The sequence below is a fragment of the Macaca fascicularis genome, chromosome 3 (genome assembly GCF_037993035.2).
Source record: "Macaca fascicularis isolate 582-1 chromosome 3, T2T-MFA8v1.1".
NCBI classification, from domain to species: Eukaryota; Metazoa; Chordata; class Mammalia; order Primates; family Cercopithecidae; genus Macaca; species Macaca fascicularis.
The window spans coordinates 85675988-85699919 of record NC_088377.1 but is presented as its reverse complement, the minus strand read 5'-3'; the positions used below and the strand labels follow the sequence as shown (position 1 = coordinate 85699919).

Here is a 23932-nt window from a genome sequence, read left to right as displayed (position 1 = left end):
AAGGATCAGGTTCTGCTTTGTATCCAGGGAAGTGAAAGGACATGAGCAAGGTGACCCTGGGCTCTTCACAGGCTGTGCTGAGCCCCTAGGGTCTTGAGGGAGGCGCTTGATGGGGTGTGAGCATCTGGCACCCCACAGAAGAACCGGTAGGGTTTGCAAACCTATAGACAGAAGGTCAAGAGATCACCTCCCAAGGGCTGGGGCCTGGGGAGAAGGCTGAGACAGTAAGTGTCTCTGTTGACCTACTTCCTGAGTCTGTCCCCAGGCCCAGTGTATGGGAGCCGAGGAGAGCTGTCTGGCATTGGGCCTTTGGGGTATGTGTGTTAATGGAAGGCGGCCACAGGGCATCTGTGTTACAGCTATGGGGGTCAGAAAGTGCATCCCGAAGACCAAAGGAGTGGAAAGCAGGGGGCCTGAACGCTGAGAGAAACCCACCATTTGGGAACAGACAGAGACCCCACTGTCCAGAACAGGAGGAAGCGGGCTCGGCCAGCCTGTGGTAGACTTGCCTTGCCTGCAGAGAGCAGTTGTCTGTGGCCACAGATGCATCCTGGACTTAGGGGAGCAGTGAGGTAACCCTGTACCTTCTTTGTCTTTAGTCATGGGACATTTTTTTTCGCAACACGAATGCTGGAGCCCCACCGGGCACTGCCTACCAGAGTCCCCTTCCCCTGAGCCGAGGTTCCCTGGCTGCTGTGGCCCATGCACAGTCCCTGGTGGAAGCACAGCCCAACGTGGACAAGCTCGTGGAGGACCACCTGGCGGTGCAGTCGCTCATCAGGGCATATCAGGTAAGGTGGGCGCTGACTCTCCACACGGGAAAGGGTGCAGTGTTCCTTAGGTCATGCCTCATGGGCCCTATTGACCTTTCTGAGTGTATGTTGTCGTTTTACTTATACCTCCTCAAATACTAGGTGCTTTCTCCCTGCTTTGGGAGGCTAAAAAATAAATACACGAGAGAAAAGGAACCAGGCTAGCCCTATTTGAGCAAATCTTCTGGCACCACTAATGCCTGCCCCATAAAGGGCTCCTTATTTCTTTTCCTTACTTGGCAAGAAATATTTGTGGGCAGGGAAACCAAGTCAGTACCCGGGCATCAAGGAGAAGTGCTGCCCATCCACCCGTGAGCCGTGGCTGGGAGGGGTGATGCTGTTGGGTAGTTGATGCCCCCTTCCCAGTTGCTAACAACTGAATACTATAAGAGAAGAAAATCTATAGAGTTTGAGGATATGGAAGCAGGGAGAGGCAGTTGAGGGTACAGCTGAGCCTACAGAGAGTGATGAGGGGCAGGGGAACTCTCCAAAAGCATTGCAGTTAGTGGCCAGTCTCATTAGGCAAGTGTTGAGCAAGACAAGGCTTTTCCTCCCTGTCCTTTCCCAGAGCACAATGACAAAGTTTTTCTAGGATGTCCACCTGATACATGGGGAGAGCCCAGAGTTCAGATCTTAAGACTTCATCTGTGATAGTTCTAAGGAGGACAGGTGGAGACAAGTGAGCCTGGTGCTTCCCTTCTGGAAGCTCCCATGGGCGTCCAGGACCCTGCCACCTGTTCTTATGTAACTGCTTTGGTGGCAACAAGGGGACTCATGTGCCTGGGCTGTCTTTTCTCTCTCATGCTTTGGTTTCTGGTGGCGTGGGCCATTTCCTGTGCCAGCAGGGCGGCAGTGCAGGTGTTGTAATAGGGCAACATGGGGGAGGTCCTGGGTCTCTGGCCCTTCATGCCGTGGCCTGGCAAGTAAGGCTGTCTTCCCTGGGGCAAGTGTATTCTGCCTTAGAATGGAGATGCATGGAGTTTTGTAAATGCCATAATGCTTTAAAGTGCTGTCCATGTGGATATTTGCATAAGGAGGAGGCCCAGTGGTGTTTCTTTATCACTGCCTGCACACAGTTGGCCTCAGTAACAACTTCAGCCTGATCTTGCAGTGACTTACCAGCAGCTGTTCCCTTCTCAAATTGCTAGCAAGAAATAGTGAAAGAATCTTAAATTGGAAGGGATTTTCTTTCTCCTTTTGGTTTTTAAATAGTTCAAATCAGATGCTTTAAGTCTGTGGTGTAGCAGGGTTTTTTTGTTCTGACTACTATGTGCTGACCTACTCGGCAGCAGCCAGACCGGAACCCTCACTCCTCACGGGGATATATAGTAAAGGCAAACCTTCTCTTAGTAAGATGACCTCTTAACTGCACTCCTTCCCAATAAAGGCCAACACTTAAACCTTCATTTTCCTCCTTAGGAAAATTTTTCTTTAAATTTGATTTATTTATTTTAAATTGAGATAGGGTCTCACTGCATTGCCCAGGTTGGCCTCAAACTCCTAGGCTCAAGAGATCCTCCTACCTCAGCCTCCCAAGTAGCTGGAACTACAGGCATGTGCCACTGTACCCAGCACCTTAGGGAAATGTTTATATTCTGAGCTGAGGCAGGCTTCACATTGGAGTAAGAATTGTTCAGCACATCTCATTTCTGTTTATCCATGGAAACTGTATATGATCCCAAGAAAGGATTGTTTCAGACTCCTAAGTTTGTCATAACCTGAGTTTATCTCTTTTTTATAAAAGTACGTTTGTACACAGTAGTGCTTTTAAAATAAGTTATTCCAAGACTTTTAAAAACTAATTTTGTCGTATGGGTTTATTGGTGCCGTGTTCCTCTTTGCAAAAGGTTTGCATAATGTATGACTCTTTTAACCCTCCCCACAGCTTGCTGGATCTGCTTAATGACTTACTTGTGTTATTGCTTCCAGGTCAGGGGTCACCACATTGCAAAACTTGATCCTCTCGGAATTAGTTGTGTAAATTTTGATGATGCTCCAGTAACTGTTTCTTCAAACGTGGGTGAGAATTAAGCTGTAAATGCTAATTTTAATGTAATTTTACTTTTTTTTTTTTTTTTTACCCCTTCCCTCTTTTTTTTCTTCTGTCCTTTTGTGTGTGTCCTTCCCTCTCATCGTTGCCCACTCATAGATACGAGGGCACCATGTAGCACAGCTGGACCCCCTGGGGATTTTGGATGCTGATCTGGACTCCTCCGTGCCCGCTGACATTATCTCATCCACAGACAAACTTGGTGAGGGTCTGAGAGCAGTCAGCTGCGTTGCTTGAGCTCCTCTCGCTGTGCCACGACCTGTGGTAGCCAGGATGTCCAGGCAGGAGGGAAAGGCTCTTAAGTTTCCTTTCGTTCTGATCACTTAAAATTTATCAGTATTGCAGCCTTAGTGTGTTTTGGGCAAGTTATTTTTATCTTTTTCAGCCAGATTGTCTAAGTCTCAAAATTTGAAAATAAAATTTTGGACAGAAAGGTTTGTGGCACAGGGAAAAATCTTGTCCACCTGGGGCAGGTGGATCAGAAGCACTTCAGAGTATAGCTCTTTTGGCTTCAGGTTTTCAAATGTCAGTGCAGCACTGCCTTCAGTGAGGCATATCCATGAGTCCTTGCTCAGGAACTGCTGACACAGCCATCCTTTTCTGAAGCCCGGTGTGGCCTGCCCTTGACCAGAGGCTGTGTCCCTTAGGGGACGAATTCCAGAGCAACTTGTGCGGTTTGGGTCTCCTGATTTGTAATTGCCAGTGATCACACTGAGGAAACTTTGGAAGGCATTCCCACAGCGTCAGGAGGTCAGGGCCTTTGGGAGGTGCATGTATGGAGCACATTGGGGTTTTGTCACGGTTGCCAGAAGATAGTCCCACCTACATCCCCTCCTCCTCATGAAGTGAGGTGTTGTGGCTGGGCTCTCACCTGCAGTTGCTTTGCAGAGTTAGTCTGCTTTACGTCACTGTGCTGCTAACCTGTACTAAAGAAATTATGATGTGACTAATTTTTAAATGGCCAGGTTGTTCACAATAGACACTGTGCATGCTGATGAAATTGATGATCACTTACCTGCCTAATACTGCTCTTGGGATGGGTACGAAATTAGCCTCCTCACAGGCACTTTCGGGGAATAGTGCAGACAGTCTCTAAGGTTCTGCAGTGCCTGAATGTCTTTATAGGCATTACCAAGTTATGTCTAGGGGATGAGGCATTAGTCATGAAACATCATTGACTTTGGAATTGGCATTGATGGTTTGTAATTGTTTTTTTTTTTTTATACCAGCCCTTTAGCAGATTTAGGAAGGGAGTTTAGAGAAATCCTCTTGAATTTTATTAAGGTCAGTTCAGATTGTAGACTAGGCACGAGTTGAACCCTGTTTTTTCATTCCGTGGTGACAACTTTGTGCTCCCAAGAAGAGGGCCTCTCTTTGCAGTGTCCCAGGAGGTCTTGGAGCCTCTTCTCTACTGCTCACCCCTTAGTATAGAGATTCTCCCCGCTGGCACTCCCAGTCCCATCACATCCTGTCTGCCCTGAGCCTCTCCAGCCCCCTGTGTTCACTGCCCCCAGAGACTTCTAGACCTGTGGGGTCCCCTTCAGGTGCTCAGAGCAAGCCAAACTCCCCAGCTGGTAGACCTGCTGCTCCCTGATGAAGAGCACAGGCACTTGCACCTGGAAGCCACCTCTTCAGAGGAAAACATCCCTCTGCATCTAGGCAGGGTAGGGGAGCTGTGGAACGCACGTTTTCTTTTTTCTTTTTCTTTTCTTTTCTTTTTTTTTTTTTTTTGAAACAGAGTCTTGCTCTGTCATCCAGGCTGGAGTACAGTGGAACAATCTCAGCTCACTGCAACCTCCGCATCCCGGGTTCAAGCAATTCTCCTGCCTCAGCCTCCTGAGTAGCTGGGACTACAGGTGTGCACCACCAGGCCGAGCTGATTTTTGCATTTTTAGTAGAAATGGGGTTTCGCCATGTTGGCCAGGCTGGTCTTGAACTCCTAACCTCACGATCCGCCCACCTTGGCCTCCCAAAGTGCTGAGATTATAGGCGTGAGCCACCGCGCCCAGCTGGATTGCTCATTTTTTTACAAGCAGCAAAACATTCGAACAGGAGAGGAGCAGATGAAGTGACCAACTCTCCCTCTCCTGCCAGAACCTGCATTGTCCCAGCTCCTGTCCCAACTCTGCCCGTTAGTATAACTAGGGGAGCTCTAAAGCTCTCCTCTCTCCCGCTTCAGACTAATATCAAGAGGGGCCACACCTAGGTGAGCCCAATCCAGCATAGTCTTTTAAGGGTGAGAAACCCTAAGCACTGTCAACATATGCACTAATTTCCCATCTCATTAGTGGCCAAGGCAGGGCCAGAATGTAAGAATCTCTTCCCAGGCCATCACAAGGTCTCACCATATATTTCACTCTGGAATAGTGTCCTCAGGTATTTCTGTGAGGTTTGTGGTTCCAGATTCAGCAACAACATCATGGTGAGGGTGAGAGAACAAGAGGACTTTATAAACCAAGAAACTAAAACATACAGAAGTGGCCCTAAAGCTTCCTGAAATCCTTTGAGGAAGGAAGACTTCTGACCTCTCTGGCCAGGAACCCTTTGGAACCACTGAGAGAGAGAGTCAGGGAGTAGTTTCTACGTTTCAAGAGGAAGGTGCATTTTAATCCTGTGGATTTGAAATAGTGTGACCTAAAAATCGCAATAAAGTCTTCAGGTACAAAAAATGGAAACCGTGTAAACTTGTTAAAACATTTGGATCTGTAGAAAAATTGGTCTCGAACTCTCACCCTTGATGTATGCAGGTTTTCAAGAAAACAGCAGGTCAAATGTGACCGCTAGACAGTTTGTAGAACACTTCAAGACTCGTTAGACAGTTTGTAGAACACTTCAAGACTCGTCATCTCATTCGAACCTCAGGGAGCCTGGACTCTGGAACCACACTCCCTGGATTGGAATCCCAGCCCACTATTACTAGCTGTGTGACCTTGGGCTAATTGCTTAAACTCTCTGTGCCTCAGTCACCTCATCTGTAAGGCAAGGGTGATGGTATCAACCTCCTCAGGTGGTTTCAAAATTGAATAAACTCCTTAAAGTAGTGCCTGGACTTTACTATGCTCCAAGTGGGCTTACTAGCAATCTTTTGAGATGAGTAGCTGCCAAACTCTCTGGTAATAAGATAAATTCAGAAACTGAGAGGTCAAGCAGGAAGACCAGGAACACACAGGAGTTAGTGGTGAAGACTGCCCTGTAGCCAAATGATAAGGAAGCAGCGTAGCATCTAGTGCAGGAATTCGCAAACTAAGAAGTGAGGACTCTACATGGGGGATGTTTGGGACCCAGAAGAACTGTTTGCCAGCTTAGGAATGGGGCAGTAGAAGGGGATAGGCTGAGTGGCCACCTGGTGACCTGACCAGTGTGTAGACTGCGGGTCAGGGACCATTGTGCGGTAGTGTCCAGTGTCACATGACTATTTCCCCAGAGCTAGGATTCTTCCCATGTCTCCACTTAGCCGCCGTTCCCCCCTCCCTGTGGATGCAGGCACAGTTTCTGCCTCTCCTTGGGGAAACAGGCTCAGAGCAGTGATCATATCCATGTTTGAACATAGCCTTTGGTGCTTCCGTCAGAGCTTTTTCTGTCTTTTGTTGGAAAAGCTCCACGTAGGGGGCAGTGATGGAGGGCAGGAGCCATTGGCAAAGCCATTCATTCTCAGAGGGCACTGATGATGCTGCCCTGAAAACACTCTGCCAACTGAGCACCTGGGTGGTTGGCCAATTTGGTCTGCAGTGCAAGCAGGGAATTCTGTCCACTCTGAGTTTTTTAATAAAGTGGAATATATGCTATAGTTTCCACTGAGTTGACCTTTTATGACCATTTTTGAAAAGTTTGGGAAATTCTGGCTTAGGGCACCTGTCTTCACTTCTCAGAAATTCTCCTGGTCCCTGAAGTGATAAGGAAAGATAATTAACAAGTAGACTCTTGCCAGTTAGGAGAGACTCTACAGACACAGAACTCCTCAATAGCGCCAGAGTGTCAGGATTTACCATCAGATGTTATGGACACACTCTTGCCCTCAGTTTTATCTTTCAAGTGTAGCACGACAGAACTTGTTATGAATACAGTAAAAAATATTGTTGAGATGGTAGGGCTAGTGTTTTATTACTATTATTATTAATTTTATTTATTTAATTTTTTGAGATGGAATTTCGCTCTTTTGCCCAGGCTGGAGTGCAGTGGCGCCATCTCGGCTCACTGCAACCTCCGCCTCCCAGGTTCAAGTGATTCTTCTGCCTCAGCCTCCCGAGTAGCTGGGATTACAGGCACCCATCACCATGTCCAGCTAATTTTTATATTTTTAATAGGGACCGTGTTTCACCGTGTTGGCCAGGCTGGTCTCAAACTCCTGACCTCAGGTGAGCCACCATGCCCAGCCTAATTAAATTTTTAAAATTTAAACAGAGACAGTTTCACCACATTTCCCAGGCTGTTCTCAAACTCCTCTGAGCTCAAGCAATCCCCCTGCCTCCACCTCCCAAAGTGCTGGGATTACAGGAGTGAGTCACCATGCCCAGCCTAGTGATTATTTTCATTAACAATTTTTAAAATTAATTTTAGAACAGTTTCTCAATGTGTGGATTATGTTCCATAATTGTGCAGGTGATGGCCTGAACGGAGGTAACTTTTTTTTTGAGACGGAATTTCGCTCTTGTTGCCCAGGCTGGAGTGCAATGGCATGACCTCAGTTCACTGCAACCTCCACCTCCTGGGTTCAGGTGATTCTCCTGCCTCAGCCTCCTGAGTAGCTAGGATTACAGGTGCCTGCCACCATGCCCAGCTAATTTTTTGTATTGTTAGTAGAGATGGGTTTCACCATATTGGCCAGGCTGGTCTCGAACTCCTAACCTAGGTGGTCCACCCGCCTTGGACTTCCAGAGTGCTGGAATTACAGGTGTGAGCCACCACGCCCGGCCAGAGATACCTTTTTAATGAAGTGTCAAAGTTAGGGGTCAGTTTCCAGGTAAATCCCCAGATGCCCATCTTAATTTGTGCCAGGCTTTACTATAGACCTCATTTCCCTTGGGAAAGAAGGTTGAGCGTTCCAACATGAGATGCTTTATTTTTTTATTTTATTTTATTTTAAAAATAGAGACAGGGTCTTATTATGTTGCCCAGGCTCATCTCGGACTCCTGGGCTCAAGCAACCCTCCTGCCTTGGCCTTTCAGAGTGCTAGAATTACAACAGTGAGCCTCCGCACCCAGTTGAGACGTACTGAATACACATTTCTCTTCACTCACATTCCATAGTGAGATTCCTTGACAGCAAATTTGCAGAGCTGGAGAATGAGGCACCAATCTCATGTTATAATATCCCTGAATGAATCCAGTCAGGTCGGGAGGTAGTGGCAACCCAACATCTTGTGGTAGGAGGGCTCATAGGGAGGCTTTCTCCACTGGCTCTTAAAGAAGGGTCATCAGTTGAGGTGCCACGGTAGATATGGGGGTATATTGCAAAACACTAGAACCAGGGTATTATCAATGGAAAGGTCTAGACAGTGAGGCCCAACAGTGAGGCCCACTCATTTGCCTAATTAGAAACAGTTAGAGACTTGCTTAATTAGAAACTCTTGCCCTCAGTTTTTTCATGCTGTTGTTTGGGTTTTTTTATTATTATTTTTGTTTTTTGAGACAGAGTCTCACTCTGTCGCCCAGACGGGAGTGCAGTGGTGCAATCTCAGCTCACCGCAACCTCCACCTTCCACATTCAAGTGATTCTCGTGCCTCAGCCTCTATCAAGTAGCCAGGATTACAGATGTGCACCACCATGCCCGGCTAATTTTTGTATTTTTAGTAAAGAAAGGGTTTCACTGTGTTGGTCAGGCCGGCCTTGAACTCATTTTGAATCGCCTGCCTTGGCCTCCCAAAGTGTTGGGATTATAGAGGCGAGCCACCGCGCCTGGCCCAATTTTACCTTTCAAGTGTAGCATTTGAATTAGTTTCCCACTTAAAAATGCCACTGTCTGTGGTTTCGATATAAATTCTATAGTATTACTTTTCACAGTGACAAAAATGATTGAGATGTACTTTACTGGGTTTTTTGTTGTTGTTGTTTCTTGAGATAAAGACTCGTTCTGTCGCCCAGGCTGGAATGCAGTGGCATGATCTTTACTCACCACAACCTCTCCTCCTGGATTCAACCAGTTCTCCTGCCTCAGCCTCCTAAGTAGCTGGGACTACAGGCGTGCGCCACCACACCAGGCTAATTTTTGTATTTTTAGTAGAGACAGGGTTTCACCATGTTGGCCAGGCTGGTCTCGAACTCCTGACCTCATGTAATCCACCTGCCTCGGCCTCACAAAGTGCTGGGATTACAGGCGTGAGCCACTGTGCCTGGCCTAAGTAATTTTTTTTTTTTTTTTTTTTTTTTTTTTTTGAGACGGAGTCTCGCTTTGTTGCCCAGGCTGGAGTGCAGTGGCAGGATCTCAGCTCACTGCAACCTGTGCCTCCCAGGTTCAAGTGATCCTCCCACTTCAGCCTCCCACATAGCTGGGATTACAAGCATGTGCCACTATGCCCGGCTGTTTTTTGTATTTTTAGTAGAGACGGAGTTTCACCATGTTGTCCAGCCTGGTCTCAAACTCCTGAGCTCAAGTAATCCACCTGCCTTCGTCTCCCAAAGTGCTGGGATTATAGGCATGAGCCACTGCACTCAGTGAGATGTACTTTAATGTGAGATTTAAACATAATTAAAGGAGAATTAAAAACCAATTGTATAAATAAATGGAAAGAAAGTGTGAAACTTCTCTCCCATTTACCATTGATGTTTACAAATTGCTAATGCCATTTTAGGGAATGAACTTGAGTTAAATAGTTAAAAAGTCAATTTAAAAGTTCAAAAATGTGGCAGAATGTCAACCACTTAGCTCTTGCCTTTCCCTGACAACCTGCTGTCATTAACAGCACAGCGAGTGATGACAAAGTTTCCACACATCCTGCTGACCTTCCAGGGCTCTCCGGTTTGTTCCTTTGGTGGCTGAGAAAAATAAGCTAAAAATAGAATTGATGTTTAATTAGCTTTTGTAAATTTCAGAGTGATACAGAGCAGTTCATTTAGTAAACATTGATTGCCGTGTGCAGCGTGCTGTGCCACAGATAACTGAGGAGCTGGAGATGAGGTTTCCTAAGTGACTTGGGAGGGCGGGGCCAAGCTAAGAACATACCCAGGGTGGTTGAAGCCATGGGCGATATGGTCACCCTCAAGGAGAATGAAGCGTGGCCAAGCAGACATCTGACATTTGAGAAGATTCTTTGACTGGAGATACCCAGAAACTGGTAAACCAAGTCCCCTAGGTCCTGGCGTCACATTCCTGCCTCTGTGCTTCACTTGGAAGTACTGTGGCCAACTCTCCATCCACTCCCTCTCCCCTTCCTCACACACCTGCACTCTTCAAGAAGTAATTTACAGTGCTTCAAAGCACTCAGGTGTTGGAAAATCTGTGTGCTTTCTGTAAATTGTGACAACCAGAATATCTTCTATTGTTCTCTTCACTCTCCTGTTCTTTGGTTTGTATCTTTTGTTTGCCTTTTATTTTAAAAATACAAAAAAGTACAGATAAAAGTAAGAGCATTCACATACTCAGTACTGAGAATTACCACATTACCTTTAGATTTCTAAAAATGGGAATGAGTATTTAAGGTTCCTTTTGAGGCCCTCCCCTGTGTGAATCCTTACCTGGAGTCTGCAGGGTGACTTAACATACACCTCAGAGCTCCACAGCAGCACTCACAGCATCTTGACATGGTCTCATGTCTTGGTTTTGAAGATTGAAGGAAAAATTTAAGATTCTTCATCCTTGCCTTAAGCAAAATATCGACACTTAGATATTCTGTTGTCTTAAGAGCCACTTGGCTCTGAGTTCTTCAGAGGTTGTTGTTCCTTAGGGGAAGGAGACAGTGTGGCTTGCCCAGGACTGGAGACCTGCAGCCCCTGCCACAGCCCTAGGAAGCAGGCCTGTTTCTTGGGGATCTGAGTCTGACTTCAAAGGAAGCGCTCGCTGGCCTTTCTCTGCACTCCCAGCACGGAGAGCATCCCCAGTGACAACACTCTGAGTCCTCAACCATCAGCCTCTCTGTGTGCCTGTGTTACTGCCTTCCTTCCTGACCCTGCCCCCAGGCCCACACGCCCAGACAGCAAGGGTCAGGAGCATGTTTTGTGTATCCAAATAAATGTCTTGATTTCACCAGTGGCTCAGAAGGCTGTTTATGTAGAGTAGAAATCTGATGAAAAGCGTACAGGTAGAAGGAAATGTACAGCTGTGCAGATGTGGCTGTTGCTCTTGGGTTGTTTTCAGCTCTTCTTTTCTAGTTGCCTTCTTGAGATGGGAGATCAAGGACTCCTTCCATTCTTGAGAATTCTTCAAAGTCTTACAGTTTAGAGTAGTCTGCCCCCTGATCTAGTGCTGAGAAATGGCTACTCTAAGTTAGGCTTTTTCATTTTCTTTTCCTTGATTTTCATCTCAAAGTAGTGACTTCCCAGGAAAGTGCTGTTATCCGCCACTTCTTGAAGCTAAGGAGATGAGGAGCTCTCAAACGACACTGCCTGATGGCTTTCCATGGTCAGGGTGCTAACCTCCCCTCCTTCTGATTCACCTTATTCCAGCTGTTCTATGAATCATTTCCATGTTTAACAAAATTGATCCCCTGATCATGTAACCCACCCATTTCTCCCTTGATGTGTGTGTGTCCCTGTGATGGTGTCTGTGCTACCTGTTACTGCAGTAATGGTGTAGGGTTTTGGTGTTTGGGTCTTTTTAAAACTAACTCTCACCTGTCTTTTTCCTTCTGCGCTCACCCATGATACCCCACTCTGCCTCTCAGATCTTGCAGTTTTCAAGGAACGACTTCGAATGCTAACAGTAGGAGGTATGAAAATAATGAGCCTTTCACCTTTTCAGAGTTGAGGACTTCATTTGAATAGGATGTGCAACTTTTCCTAGCATGCAATATGGGGAAAGTTGACACAACTTCTGTCGCGTGTTTTTAAGTTTGCTAATTGTTCTGAAATATGTTTTTCCCTTCATTTGGTTATTAACCAATAAGTAGAATTACTTATATGGTATTGTTTTGTTTCTGTTCATTTTGTGTTTCGAAGAGCATTTTTCATCTTCATGTGTGCTTCGTCGCTTCACTGTGAGCTTCCATCTTCAGCATCGTTCACCTTTAGCTGCTGCCGTAGCCAGCTGGGCATATGAAGCCATGTTCAGCTCTGCATGGTGGCTTGTCCTGTCCTCCACATTCTGTGCTGAGGCTTTGACTGGACTCTGGATTCTTCCAGATTCTGCTTCCTGGGCATTTTGGGCAAGATTTCCTAAATGTTTTATGTTTGAAGGCCAACTGAAGTATTAATAAAAACTTACCGAGAACTCTTAGTGACCCCCGGTTGGGCAAAACACATTTGAGGAATCCAGAGTTGAAATGCTGGGGGATCATCTGCCTGTTGTCATCCTCCCTGGTGACCAGTCTCTTCTTTGCCCTCTGGCTTCTCTAAGCAGTTGTATTTTTTCTCCTTCTAATATCTGTGAGACTCTACGTTTTAATTACACTTTTTATTTTGAGATCATTGTAGAGTCATATGCACTTGTGAGAAATAACAGTTCTGTGCCCTTTGGCCAGCTTCCCCAATGGTAACATCTTGCAAAGCTATAGTACAACATCACACCACTACACTAAATTGATAAAGTAAGACTCTAGACATCCATCACCACAAGAATTCCTCCTGTTGCCCTTTTATCACCATATCTACTTCCCTCCCATCCCAGCCACTACTTGTATTCCCTGGCAACCACTATTGTGTTCTCCATTTCTATAATTTTGTCATTTCAGGAATGTTGTACATGTGGGATCACAGTATGTAACCTTTGGGGATTGGCATTTTTCAATCAGAATAATTTTTTTAGAGATTCACGCAGGTTGTTGGTGTAAATCAATAGTTTGTTCCTTTTCATTGCTGAGTAGTGTTCCATGGTGTGGATGATTGTTTTTAACCATTTACCTGTTGAAGGACCTCTTCATTGGAAGGGATTGTTTCCATTTTTTGGCTAATAGGATCTTTTGCAGAGCAGAAGTTTTTAATCTTTTTTCCCCCTCATTTCCCAGCTCAGCTTCTATGCCCAAAGTTTTTAGCTTGATGACATCCAGTTTGTTAATTTTTCTTTTATGGATTGTGCTTTTGGTATGAAGTCTAAGAACTTTTTCCTTAGCCCTCGATCCCCAAAATGTTCTCCTATGTATTTTCCTAAAGGTTTCATAGTTTTGTGTTTTACATTTAAATGATCCATTTTGAGTAAATTTCTGTATAAGGTATTTAGATCAAGATTCTTTTATTGTTCATTTTATATTTTTGTGTGTAGATGTCCAGTTGTTCTGGCGCCATTAGCTGAAAACTATGTCCTTCCTTCATTGAATTGCTTTTGTACTTTTGCCAAAAATCAGTTGGACTTACTGGTGTGGGTCTATATCTGGATTTTCAGTTATTTTCCTTTGTGTGTCTGTTTTTCCTTCGATACCACAGTGTCTTGATTACTGTAGCTACTAAACTTTATTTTTCATTTACAAAATTATTTTGACTATTCAAAGACCTTTTCCTTCTCCATGTAAATTTGAGGATAAGCGTATCTATGTCTACATATACCTCGCTGCCATTTTGATAGGAATTGGCTTAAACGTATAGATCCATTTAGGGATAAATTACATTTTTACCATGTTGTCTTCCAATCCATGAACATAGTGTGTCTCCTCATTTATTTGGATCACTGATTTTTTTAATCAGCTTTTTGTAGTTTTCAGCATATACATTGTGTATACGTTTTGTTGTATTTACACTTAACTATTATTTTCTTTTTAACATTGATGTCCACATATTCATTGGTAGTATATAGAAATATAATTGATTTCAGTGTTTATGTTGCATTCTGAGATCTTGATGAACTATTCTAGGGCTTTTTTTTTTTTTTTTTTTTTTTGGTAGATTCCTTAGGATTTTCTATATGGACAGTCGTGTCATCTGAAAATAGGAAGTTATTTCATCCTTTCCAATCTGTGTGCCTTTTATTTTATTTTCTTGCCTCATTACAGTAGCTACAACTTTTAGCACTGTATTGAATAAGAGAGGTAAGAGTGGATAGCCTTATATGCCCTGTTCCTGATCTTAGGGTGAAAGCATTTAGCCTTTCATCATTAAGTATAATGTTAACTGTAGATTTTTTGTAAATGCTCTTTATCAAGCTGAGGAAGTTTCTCTGTTTTCATATTTTTTTCTGATAGTTTTAATTATGAATGTATATTGAATTTTGTCAGATGTTTTTCCTGCATTGATATGATCTTGTGATTTATTATTATAATTATTTTTTGAGACTGATTCTTGCTCTGTCGCCCAGTCTGGAGTGCAGTGGTGCGATCTCAGCTCACTGCAACCTCTGCCTTCCAGGTTCAAGCAACTCTCCCACCTCAGCCTCCCAAGTAGTGGGGGCTACCAGTGTGCACCACCACTCCTGGCTAATTTTTGTGCTTTTAGTAGAGGTGGGGTTTCACCATGTTGGCCAGGCTGGTCTAGAACTCCTGACCTCAAGTGATCTGCCCACCTCACCCTCCCAAAGTTCTAGGATTACAGGCATGAGCCACCACACCCGGCCAATTTTTATTCTTTAATGTAGACAATTTAATGCTAATGTAGTGGATTGTATTGATTGATTTTTGATTATTCAACCAGCCTTGGATTAGTGGAATAAACACCATTTGATCATGGTATATAATTTTTTTAATATGTCTTTGTCTCTTTATATATTTTGCATCCATATTGATGAGGGATATTGGTCATTTTCTTTTTTTGTACTCTCTTTGTTTTTGGTATCAGGGTAATTCTGGCTTCATAAAATGAATGGAGAAGTGTTTCTCCTATTTTCTGAAAGACATTGAATAGAGTTGGTGTTAACTCTTCTTCGTTTGGGCTTAGAGGTTAATTTTTCACAAGGTTTTTATTTATTAATTAGATTTCCTTATTAGCCATAGGGCTTTTCTAATTATCTGTTTCATACTGGGTGAGTAGTGGTAGTTTGTGTTCTAGAAGTGGTTTATTTCATCTAAGTTGTCAAATGTATGTAGTGTTATTTATAGTATTCCCTTATTATCTTTTTGATAGTCATTCTTTTTTTTTATTTCTTTTTCAACTAAAAGAAAAGGAACAGAATCTTCTTGATATTTGAAGGGTCTGTATTGATATCCCGTTTCATTCCTGATATTGGTAATTTGTGTCCTCTTTTTGTCAGTCTTATAAGAGATTTGTCAATGTTACTAATCTTTTCAAAGAACCAGTTGTTTGTTTCATTGGTTTTTCTCCGTTGTTTTGCTGTTTTCAATTTCATTGATTTCTGCTCTTTATTATTTCCTTACTTCTATTTATTGGCTTTTGGCTTGTTTGTTGTTTTTCCCTCTTTTCTAGGAATGGAAACTTAGATTATTGATTAGAGACTGTCCCTCTTTTCTGATGTATTTACTACTATAAATGTTTCTCTCAGTACTGGTTTAGCTGTCCTACAAAGTTTGATATGTTATATTTTTATTTTCTTTCAGTTGTTTTTGAGACAAGGTCTTGTGCTGTCATCCAGGCTATAGTGCAGTGGTATGATCACAGCTCACTGCAGCCTCTAATTCCTGGGCTTAAGTTATCCTCCCACCTCAGCCTCCCAAGTAGCCGAGACTACAGGTGTAGGCCACCATGCCTGGCTATTTTTAAAATTTTTTATAGAGATGGAATCTCACTGTATTGCCCAGGCTAGTTGTTATTGTATTCTTCGTATGCCCCTTGATATTTTATCTTTAGCTTTTGGATTATTTAGAAGGGTGTTGTTTAGTTTCCAAGTGTTTGGAGATTTTCTTGTTACTTTTCTTATTATTGCTTTCTAGTTTGATTTTATTGTGGTTGGAGAATGCACCCTATATGATTTCAATTGTGCTAAATTTGTTGAATTTTTAATAAATGGCCCACCATATTGTCTGTCTTGGCATATGTTTCACGGCTGCTTGAAAAGAATGCTACTGTTGAAATGCTATTGTTGGGTGGAGTATTCTCTAAATGTCTGCTAGAGCCAGGCATGGTGGTTCATGCCTATAAATCCAGGACTTTTGAGAGACTGAGATGGGAAGATCACTTGAAGGCCAGGAGTTTGTTGCCTGGCAACATAGCGAGACCCCTGTCTCCACCACCAACAACAACAAAATTAGCCAAGCATGATGCCACATGCCTGTAGTCCTAGCTACTCAGGAGGCTAAGGTGGTGGGATCATTTGAGCCCAAGAAGTTTAAGCCTGCAGTGATCTATGATTTCACCACTGTACTCTGGCCTGGGTGACCCTATCTCTAAACTACACACACATGCATGTGCACACACACACGTCTGTTAGATCCTGTTAGTTAATGACTGTTGAGTTCTTCTATATTTTTGCTGAATTTCTGTCTAGTTTTTTAGTCAGTTATTGAGAGAGGAGTATTAAAGTCTTCAGCTATAAATGTAGGTTTGTCTCTTTCTCCTTTTAGTCCTATCAGATTTTGGGTCACATATTTTGCAGCTCTGTTCTTTGGTGTTTACACATTTCAGATTGCTGTATCTTCTCAGTAAATTGACCCTCTTACCATGATGGAATGTCCCTCTTTGTCTCCGGTAATTTTCTTTGCTGCGAAGTCATTTCATCTCATATTAATATAAGCCACTCGTACTTACATTTGATTAATGTTTACATGATACATTTTTTCCTCCTTTTACTTCAACCTGTCTGTATCACATATGAAGTGAATTTCTCGTGGATAAGCATATAGGTGGGTTTTGTTTTATATTTATCCACTCTTCATAATCTCTGTCTTCTATTTAATATATTTAGGTCATTTATGTTTAATATAATTATTGTATGTTAGGGCTCAAGTCTGCCATTTTATTATTTATTTTTTGTTCTGCTTTTCATTGCTTTGCTTTCATTTTCCTGTGCTGTGGAGTTTCAAACCCACATTTAAAAAATTTTTTTAATTATGTATAGTTTTTTTTTTGTTGTGTGTTTGTTTGTTTGTTTGTTTGAGACAGAGTTTTGCTCTTTTACCCAGGCTGGAGTGCAGTGGCACGATCTCGGCTCACTGCAACCTCTGCCTTCCTGTTTCAAGCGATTCCCCTGCCTCAGCCTCCCGAGTAGCTGGGATTACAGGCACCCGCCACCACGCCCAGATAATTTTTTTGTATTTTTAGAAGAAGAGGGGTTTCACCATGTTGGCCAGGCTGGTCTCGAACTGACCTTGTAGTCTACCCACCTTGGCCTCCCAAAGTGCTGGGATTACAGGTGTGAGCCACTGCGCCCGGCATGTTTTTGAGTGTATCCTTTTATGTAGCATTTTTAGTAGTTGTTTTAGGTATTACTACTTTATATAGACATAACTTATAGTCTACAGTGTCATAACTTTTCAGTACATATTAAGTGTGGAAACTTTACCTCCTTTTGTATCTCTTTACCGTCCTGCATTTATAATTATCTTAGATATTTTCTCTACATACATTTAGAACTTCATCAGACAGAGTTATAAGTTTGTTTCAACCATCAGATATAATTTAGAAGACCCAAGAGGAGGACAGTCTGATGTATTTACCCAGATTTTTGCTTTTTGTGTTCTTTCTTCCTTCTTGATGTTCCAAGATTCCTTCTTTATTTATTTTCTGTTTAAAATGCTTCCTCTGGCCAGTTTTTTAGAGCAGGTCTTCTGGTGACAAACTTAATTTTCCTTTACCTGGGAATCTCTATTTCTTTCCCCTTCTTTCCTACAGGATATTTTTGGTGGATATAAGATTCTAGTTGGACATAATCCTTTTCTTTTAGCTCTTGAAAGGTGTTGTGCCCTTTCTTCCTTTCTCTCTTTCTCTCTCTTTCTCTCTTTATCTCTCTCTTTCTTATTTTTCTTTCTTTCTTTCTGACAGAGTCTCGCTCTGTCACCCAGGCTGGAGTGCAGTGGTGCGATCTCTGCTCACTGCAACCTCCGCCTCCTGGGTTCAAGTGATTCTCCTGCCTCAGCCTCCTGAGTAGCTGGGATTACAGGCGCGCACTACCACGCCTGGCTAATTTTTGTATTTTTAGTAGAGACAGGATTTCACCATGTTGGTCAGGCTAGGCTTGAATTCCTGACCTTGTGATCTGCCCCACCTCGGCCTCTCAAAGTGTTAGGATTACTGGCGTGATCCACTGTGCCCGGCCTGTGCCACTTCTTTCTAGCCTCCATGGTTTCTGATGAGAAATTCTGTCATTTGAATTGTTTTCCCTATAGGTAAAGTGTCACTTTACAACCATTGCTTTTAATTTTCTTTGATTTTGTTTTTCAGAAGTTTAATTATCATATGTTTTGGCATGGATTTCTTTGAGGATATCCTCTGGATTCACTCAGCTTCTTGAATTTTTGGGTTTGGTCTTTTACCATATTTGGGAAGTTTTTAGCTAAGTACTTTTTCAACTACCCTCTTTATTCTCTGCTTCTTTTATTTTATCCATTTATATGTTTGTGAAATCTTTGATTATACTGTCACATGTCCCCTGAGGCTCTGTTCATTTTTTATTTTCTTTCTGTTCTTCAGATTGGTTAATTTCTGTTGTTCTGTCTTCAAATATACTGATTCTCTGCCCCTCCATTCTGCCATTGAGCCTATCCATTGAACGTTTTTTGATTTTTTTAACAAATTTCTATTTGGTACTTGTTTATATCTTCAGTTTTTGGCTGAAACATTGTATTTTGTGACTCACTTTTAAAAATTTGTCTCTATCATGTTCTTAATTGCTCATTGAAATTGTTTGGGCCAGGTGCGGTGGCTTACGCCTGTAAGCACTTTGGGAGACCAAGGCAGGCAGATTGCTTGTACTCAGGAGTTCAAGACCAGCCCAGCCAACATGGCGAAACCCCATCTCTATTAAAAATACAAAAACTAGGCTGGGTGCTGTGGCTCACGCCTTTAATCCCAGCACTTTGGGAGGCTGAGGCGGGCACATCATTTGAGGTCAGGAGTTCTAGACCAGCTTGGCCAACATGGTGAAACCCCGTCGCTACTAAAAACACAAAAATTAGCCAGGTGTGGTGGCACACGCCTGCAGTCCTAGCTACTCTACTCAGGAGGCTGAGGCAGGAGAATTGCTTAAACCCAGGTGGTGGAGATTTCAGTGAACTGAGATCATGCCACTGCACTCCAGCCTGGGCAACAGAGCGAGAGGCTGTCTCAAAAAAATTATAAAAACTAGCTGGGCGTGGTGGCGTGCGCCTGTAGTCCCAGCTACTCAGGAGGCTGAGATTGGAGGATCACCTGAGCCCTGGAGGTTAAGGCTGCAGTGAGCAGTGATCGAACCACTGCACTCCAGGCTATGCGACAGAGTGAGACCCTGTCTCAAAAAAAAAAAATGAAATTGTTTGATGATGACTCCGTTCACATCTTAGGTGATTCTAACATCTTGGTCATCATGGTATTGATGTCTGTCGATTGTCTTTTCTCATTCACTATGAGATATTTTTGGGTCTTGTTATGAATTATAGTTTATTGAAACCAGGACATTTTGGGTATCATGAGAGTCAGGATCTTATTTAAATCTTCTGTTATAGCAGACCTTTTGTAGACACTGTTCCCCACTGTGGTGGGGGAAGGGGAGGGCCCAACCTTGTTATTGCTGGCAGAGGTGGAATCCTTCTCCCACTCAAGTATCCACTGTTACTGGGGTTAGGGGAAGGGGCTGATGCATTACCTCCCAGAGAGGAGGACATTTTGGATTCCCTCTTGGGCCTTCCCTGAAACCTCTGGGATGGGGTTGGGTGCTAGGGCCCATTACAGCCTGGTGAGGGCGGGGTCACAGTGTTTTATCTGGTATTTGGCTGTAGTACAGCAGTTTTTGTCTAAAAGTTTTTTGTCTTGATAGGCTACCTCTTTCCTGGTCTTTTGATAGAGAGCAGCTTTTGTTGGGCTTTTGTTATCAAATACACCTCTTAAAGTTTTGGGGTTGCTGGTTCTTCTGCTCCAAGTCTGCGGTATTTGAAGCAAAAAAGAAACTCCAGGGAACTCCTTGGTGTATTTTGCCTTGAGACGTCCCTAGCTGGTGTGCCTTATTCTCTCCACCTTTCGGAGTTGTCTTATGATCGTTTTGCATATAACGTCTAGGATTTTTAGTTGTACTTATTGGGGGAGTAGGGAAGAATATGTCTACTCCACTTTCACAAAGCACTCATCTATAGATTTAGTTTCTCAGATAGCTAAAGAACTAAAAGTGTACCAGCAGTTCTGAGGCTCTAGAACTATGAACTCAGGATGATAGAAGTGAAAAACCATCACATGGTGAGGTCAGGGGATATCTGTAGGCCCCTACTTCACAGGGTCTTCATGCTGAAAGATTGCAACCAATATACAGTCCTTATCTGGGGGCATACACTGGACTGATTAGTTTCACAATCAAAATATTTCCCAACAAAATGTGCATTGTTATTCTGGTCCCCAATCAGCTGCACCTGGCCTGAGTTTTTTAGTCAGGAAAAATTTCTCAAAGATGATTCTGTTTTTCCTCCATAAATACTATAGGGCAACTGCCTGAAAGCCAGGCCATAAATGGCAAGAGCCTTGTACTTCACCTAGGCCCAAGTGGTTGCTGTGCTTTCAGTGTTGACAGACTAACAGGAGGGAATGGGTAGGCAGGCTTAACTAAGCCACTACTACCATCACCACCCTCCAGGTTAAAAAAAAAAAAAAAAAAAAAGCCAGATTTGCTTTGTTTTAATAAAACAAACAGGGCTTGGAAAATATAGAGTTTGCTTGTAAGACTTAAAAAACAAAACAAGGGCGGGCGCTGTGGTTCACGCCTGTAATCCCAGCGCTTTGGGAGGCCAAGGCAGGCGGATCACGAGGTCAGGAGATCGAGATCATCCTGGCTAACACAGTGAAACCCCGTCTCTACTAAAAATACAAAAAATTAGCCGGGCGTGGTGGTGGGTGCCTGTAGTCCCAGCTACTCGGGAGGCTGAGTCGGGAGAATGGCATGAACCTGAGAGGCAGAGCTTGCAGTGAGCCGAGATCGCACCACTGCACTCCAGCCTGGGCGACAGAGCGAGACTCCGGCTCAAAACAAACAAAAAAAAAACCTCTCCTAAAGCATTAGATAAATAAAGGCTGTAGTTCCCAAACCATGCTTGAATCAGAATCTCCTTGGGAGAATCGTGGACCCACCCTGAGACTCACTGAGTCGGTACCAGGGTTGGAGCCTCGAAACAAGCCTTTTTATATATCTCCAAGGAGATCAAAATACACAATTGTGTTTGCAAACTACCATCTTTAATCCTGTGCTGGACCCTTACGTCTCACAGTGGCTCCTTTTAGTCTTAATTTGGCCAGGAAACAATGAGAACATTTCATCAGGTCCAGTCAGATGTTGGAGACTTTGCAGAATACCGGTTCATTGTGCATTCCTGGAGCCTGAGAAAATGCTGATGTAAGGTATTCAAGTGCTAGTGACTCTTGAACTGTGCTTTTTGCTGTACTGTAGCTGATATATTATGTCAGGAGAGATGCCAAACTGGATAAAAGAATGTATGGTGTCATTTGATAGTCTTCCTCTTTGATACAACAAGATGAAACAAGCATATAATGCCAGGGAAAGAGCTCTTCCAGCATTATTCTTTCTCAAACTGAGATGCACTTTCAGGTGAGGTGGTGTCTTCCCCCACAGTGCTGCAGCGAGTATTAGTGCTTACTTAGTTGGTTCCCACTGAGTGATTGGAGTTGGGAGAAGGGAGGGTTACACCTGTGACTGCTGAGTATTGCCTGCAGAATGGGCTCAGAACGCACAGTTCAGGAATTTCAGAAGAGGACGTCCTTAATCCAAGGCCGGTGGCTGTTTGCACGCTGCTGTACTGCCCAGTGGTGCACCCCTGCCTGGAGCTCCAACAGACCACTTGACTTCTGGTGACGGTTTCTCCCTCACTTCTTAGTCCCCCTCTCCCAGCTCTTTGACATTCACCACATACATATATTATTGTCATATGATCTGTTCTTCTATATCAGTTCTTCATTTTCTGCTTTAATTCCTCCTTAACTATTGTATTGATTTTTGACTGACTTACCCAGTGCCTTTTCATGGACCTCTCTTCCCACCCCCAAAATTGGTTATCTTTGGGACCTTGAAATAAATTTGTCTCTAAATTATGAATAATTGGTGTACGTAACTAACATATGCATAATATGAATTTTATTGTGACTTACCTGTCATACTCTAACATCCTCAGCTTCTATTTATTGCTAAAGTTTGTGTTTCTGGCTGTAAAATATTACTTATTTCACATATATCAGGGGCTTTTTATATGATTTTTTTCTTCTCTTTTTGCTCCCTTGGGGAGTTCCTTCCCCTTTCCATAAACTGTGGTCCCTGCGTGGCCCTGCCCCGTCCCTCCTCATCGGGCTTGTCCTGCCCACATCGCCCTGCAGGATTCTATGGCCTGGACGAGTCTGACCTCGACAAGGTTTTCCACTTGCCCACCACCACTTTCATCGGGGGACAGGAATCAGCACTTCCTCTGCGGGAGATCATCCGTCGGCTGGAGGTAAGAACAGTTTCTGGAAAAATCTAGTGGACTTTTTAAGAACTTGTATTAGCAGGATGACTTTGAGGCTAGTTTTATTTTTTTTCTTTGTCCTTTTTATTTTATTTTTTCTCTGAGACAGAGTTACTGTCACCCGGGCTAGAATGCAGTGACACAGTTGGGCTCAATGCAGCCTCAACCTCCCAGTCTCAAACCATCCTCCCACCCCAACCTCTCGTAGCTGGGACTGCTGGTACACACCACCATGCCCAGCTAATTTAGTTTTTCATTTTTTATTGTAGAGATGAGGTCTTACTGTGTTCCTCAGGCTGGTCTCAAATGCCTGGGCTCAAGTCATCCTCCTACCTCAGCCTCTCGAAGTGCTGGGATTACAGGCGTGAACCGGTCCTGTCTTTCTCAAAATTGTAAGGAAGGAGGACATTTGTTGTTGTTGTTGTTGTTGTTGTTGCCATTTTATAGATAGAAACCAATGGTTTTGCGATCAGCCAGATAGGGGAAGTAAACTCTGCTTTCAGATCCCACTAGGAGTTTATTACAGATGGTAGGAGAGTCACCTCAACCCTGAGGGACAGGCCTCAAGTCAAGGGTGGCTTCCTGCACAGCTCACTGCCAGGGCTGCTGAGTGGTGGCCACTCTTCTTCTTCCCTCTCTCCCTCTGTTCCTCTCATCCTTCTGTTTTGTTTCCTTTTTTTCCTTCTCTCTGGACTCTGTTAGTACTAAGCCTGCCAGGGATTTCTTTCATGCACACACATTATGGACAGTGGCTAAGAGTTGTGGCTGTGCTGTTAGGCCACCTGTGTCTAGTTCTTCCATCCTGGGCAAATCATAGCCTCCCTCAGTATAAGGGTGACTTCCATGCCCATTGCAGAGGGGAGAATGGATTTGATGAGAGGTCCATGCCAAGAGTTGGCTATTACTGTTACTTAATGCTGTTCCTGGTATTCAGAGCTAAAGGATCCAGGTTAAAATAAACTGAGAAAATACTCTGGAATGGAACCCTTAGAATTGAGCATATAAATCACCTGGGGTCCGCCTGTCATGCACAGTCTGAATCCTGACGTCCCTAACTAACCCAAGTTGAACCACACTGGCCATCAGGGCTCTCTGAGGCTGTTCCTCTCATGGCTGGACGCATTAGAACCACCTGGAGAGCTTACAGAACTGATACCCAGGCCACAGCCCAGGTCCCCTAAATCAGAATCCCCCTAGCACCCCAGGGATTAACCCTTGCTGCAGCAAGTGAATTTTAATTTAAAATTCTCTTGTCAGTGTTTCCACAATTGGCTGCACGTGGCTTAAAAAGATCTGAGTGTCCAGGCCAGGCACGGTGTCTCACACCTGTAGTCCCAGCACTTTGGGAGGCCAAGACAGGTGGATCACAAGGTTGGGAGTTCAAGACCAGCCTGGCCAAGATCATGAAATGCTGTCTTTATTAAAAATACAAAAGTTAGCCAGGTGTGATGGCGGGTTCCTGTAATCCCAGCTATGT

General features: G+C 43.7%; 1 protein-coding gene across 16 annotated transcripts in view; it reads left to right on the top strand.

Annotated features, from left to right (window-relative positions):
• The window catches only part of OGDH (oxoglutarate dehydrogenase), a 94763-nt gene that overhangs the window by 36426 nt on the left and 34405 nt on the right, over nucleotides 1-23932 (top strand). For 5 of the 16 annotated variants that reach the window (XM_065542020.1, XM_065542013.1, XM_065542014.1 and 2 more), the window contains 4 exons: nucleotides 600-791; nucleotides 2962-3064; nucleotides 11680-11724; nucleotides 22328-22443. In XM_065542020.1, the coding sequence (XP_065398092.1) occupies nucleotides 600-791; nucleotides 2962-3064; nucleotides 11680-11724; nucleotides 22328-22443 (456 nt within the window). Of the gene's footprint in view, nucleotides 1-599; nucleotides 792-2741; nucleotides 3065-11679; nucleotides 11725-22327; nucleotides 22444-23932 lie in introns of all 16 variants that reach the window. The other 11 variants (XM_074035095.1, XM_065542018.1, XM_074035091.1 and 8 more) reach the window with 4 other exon arrangements.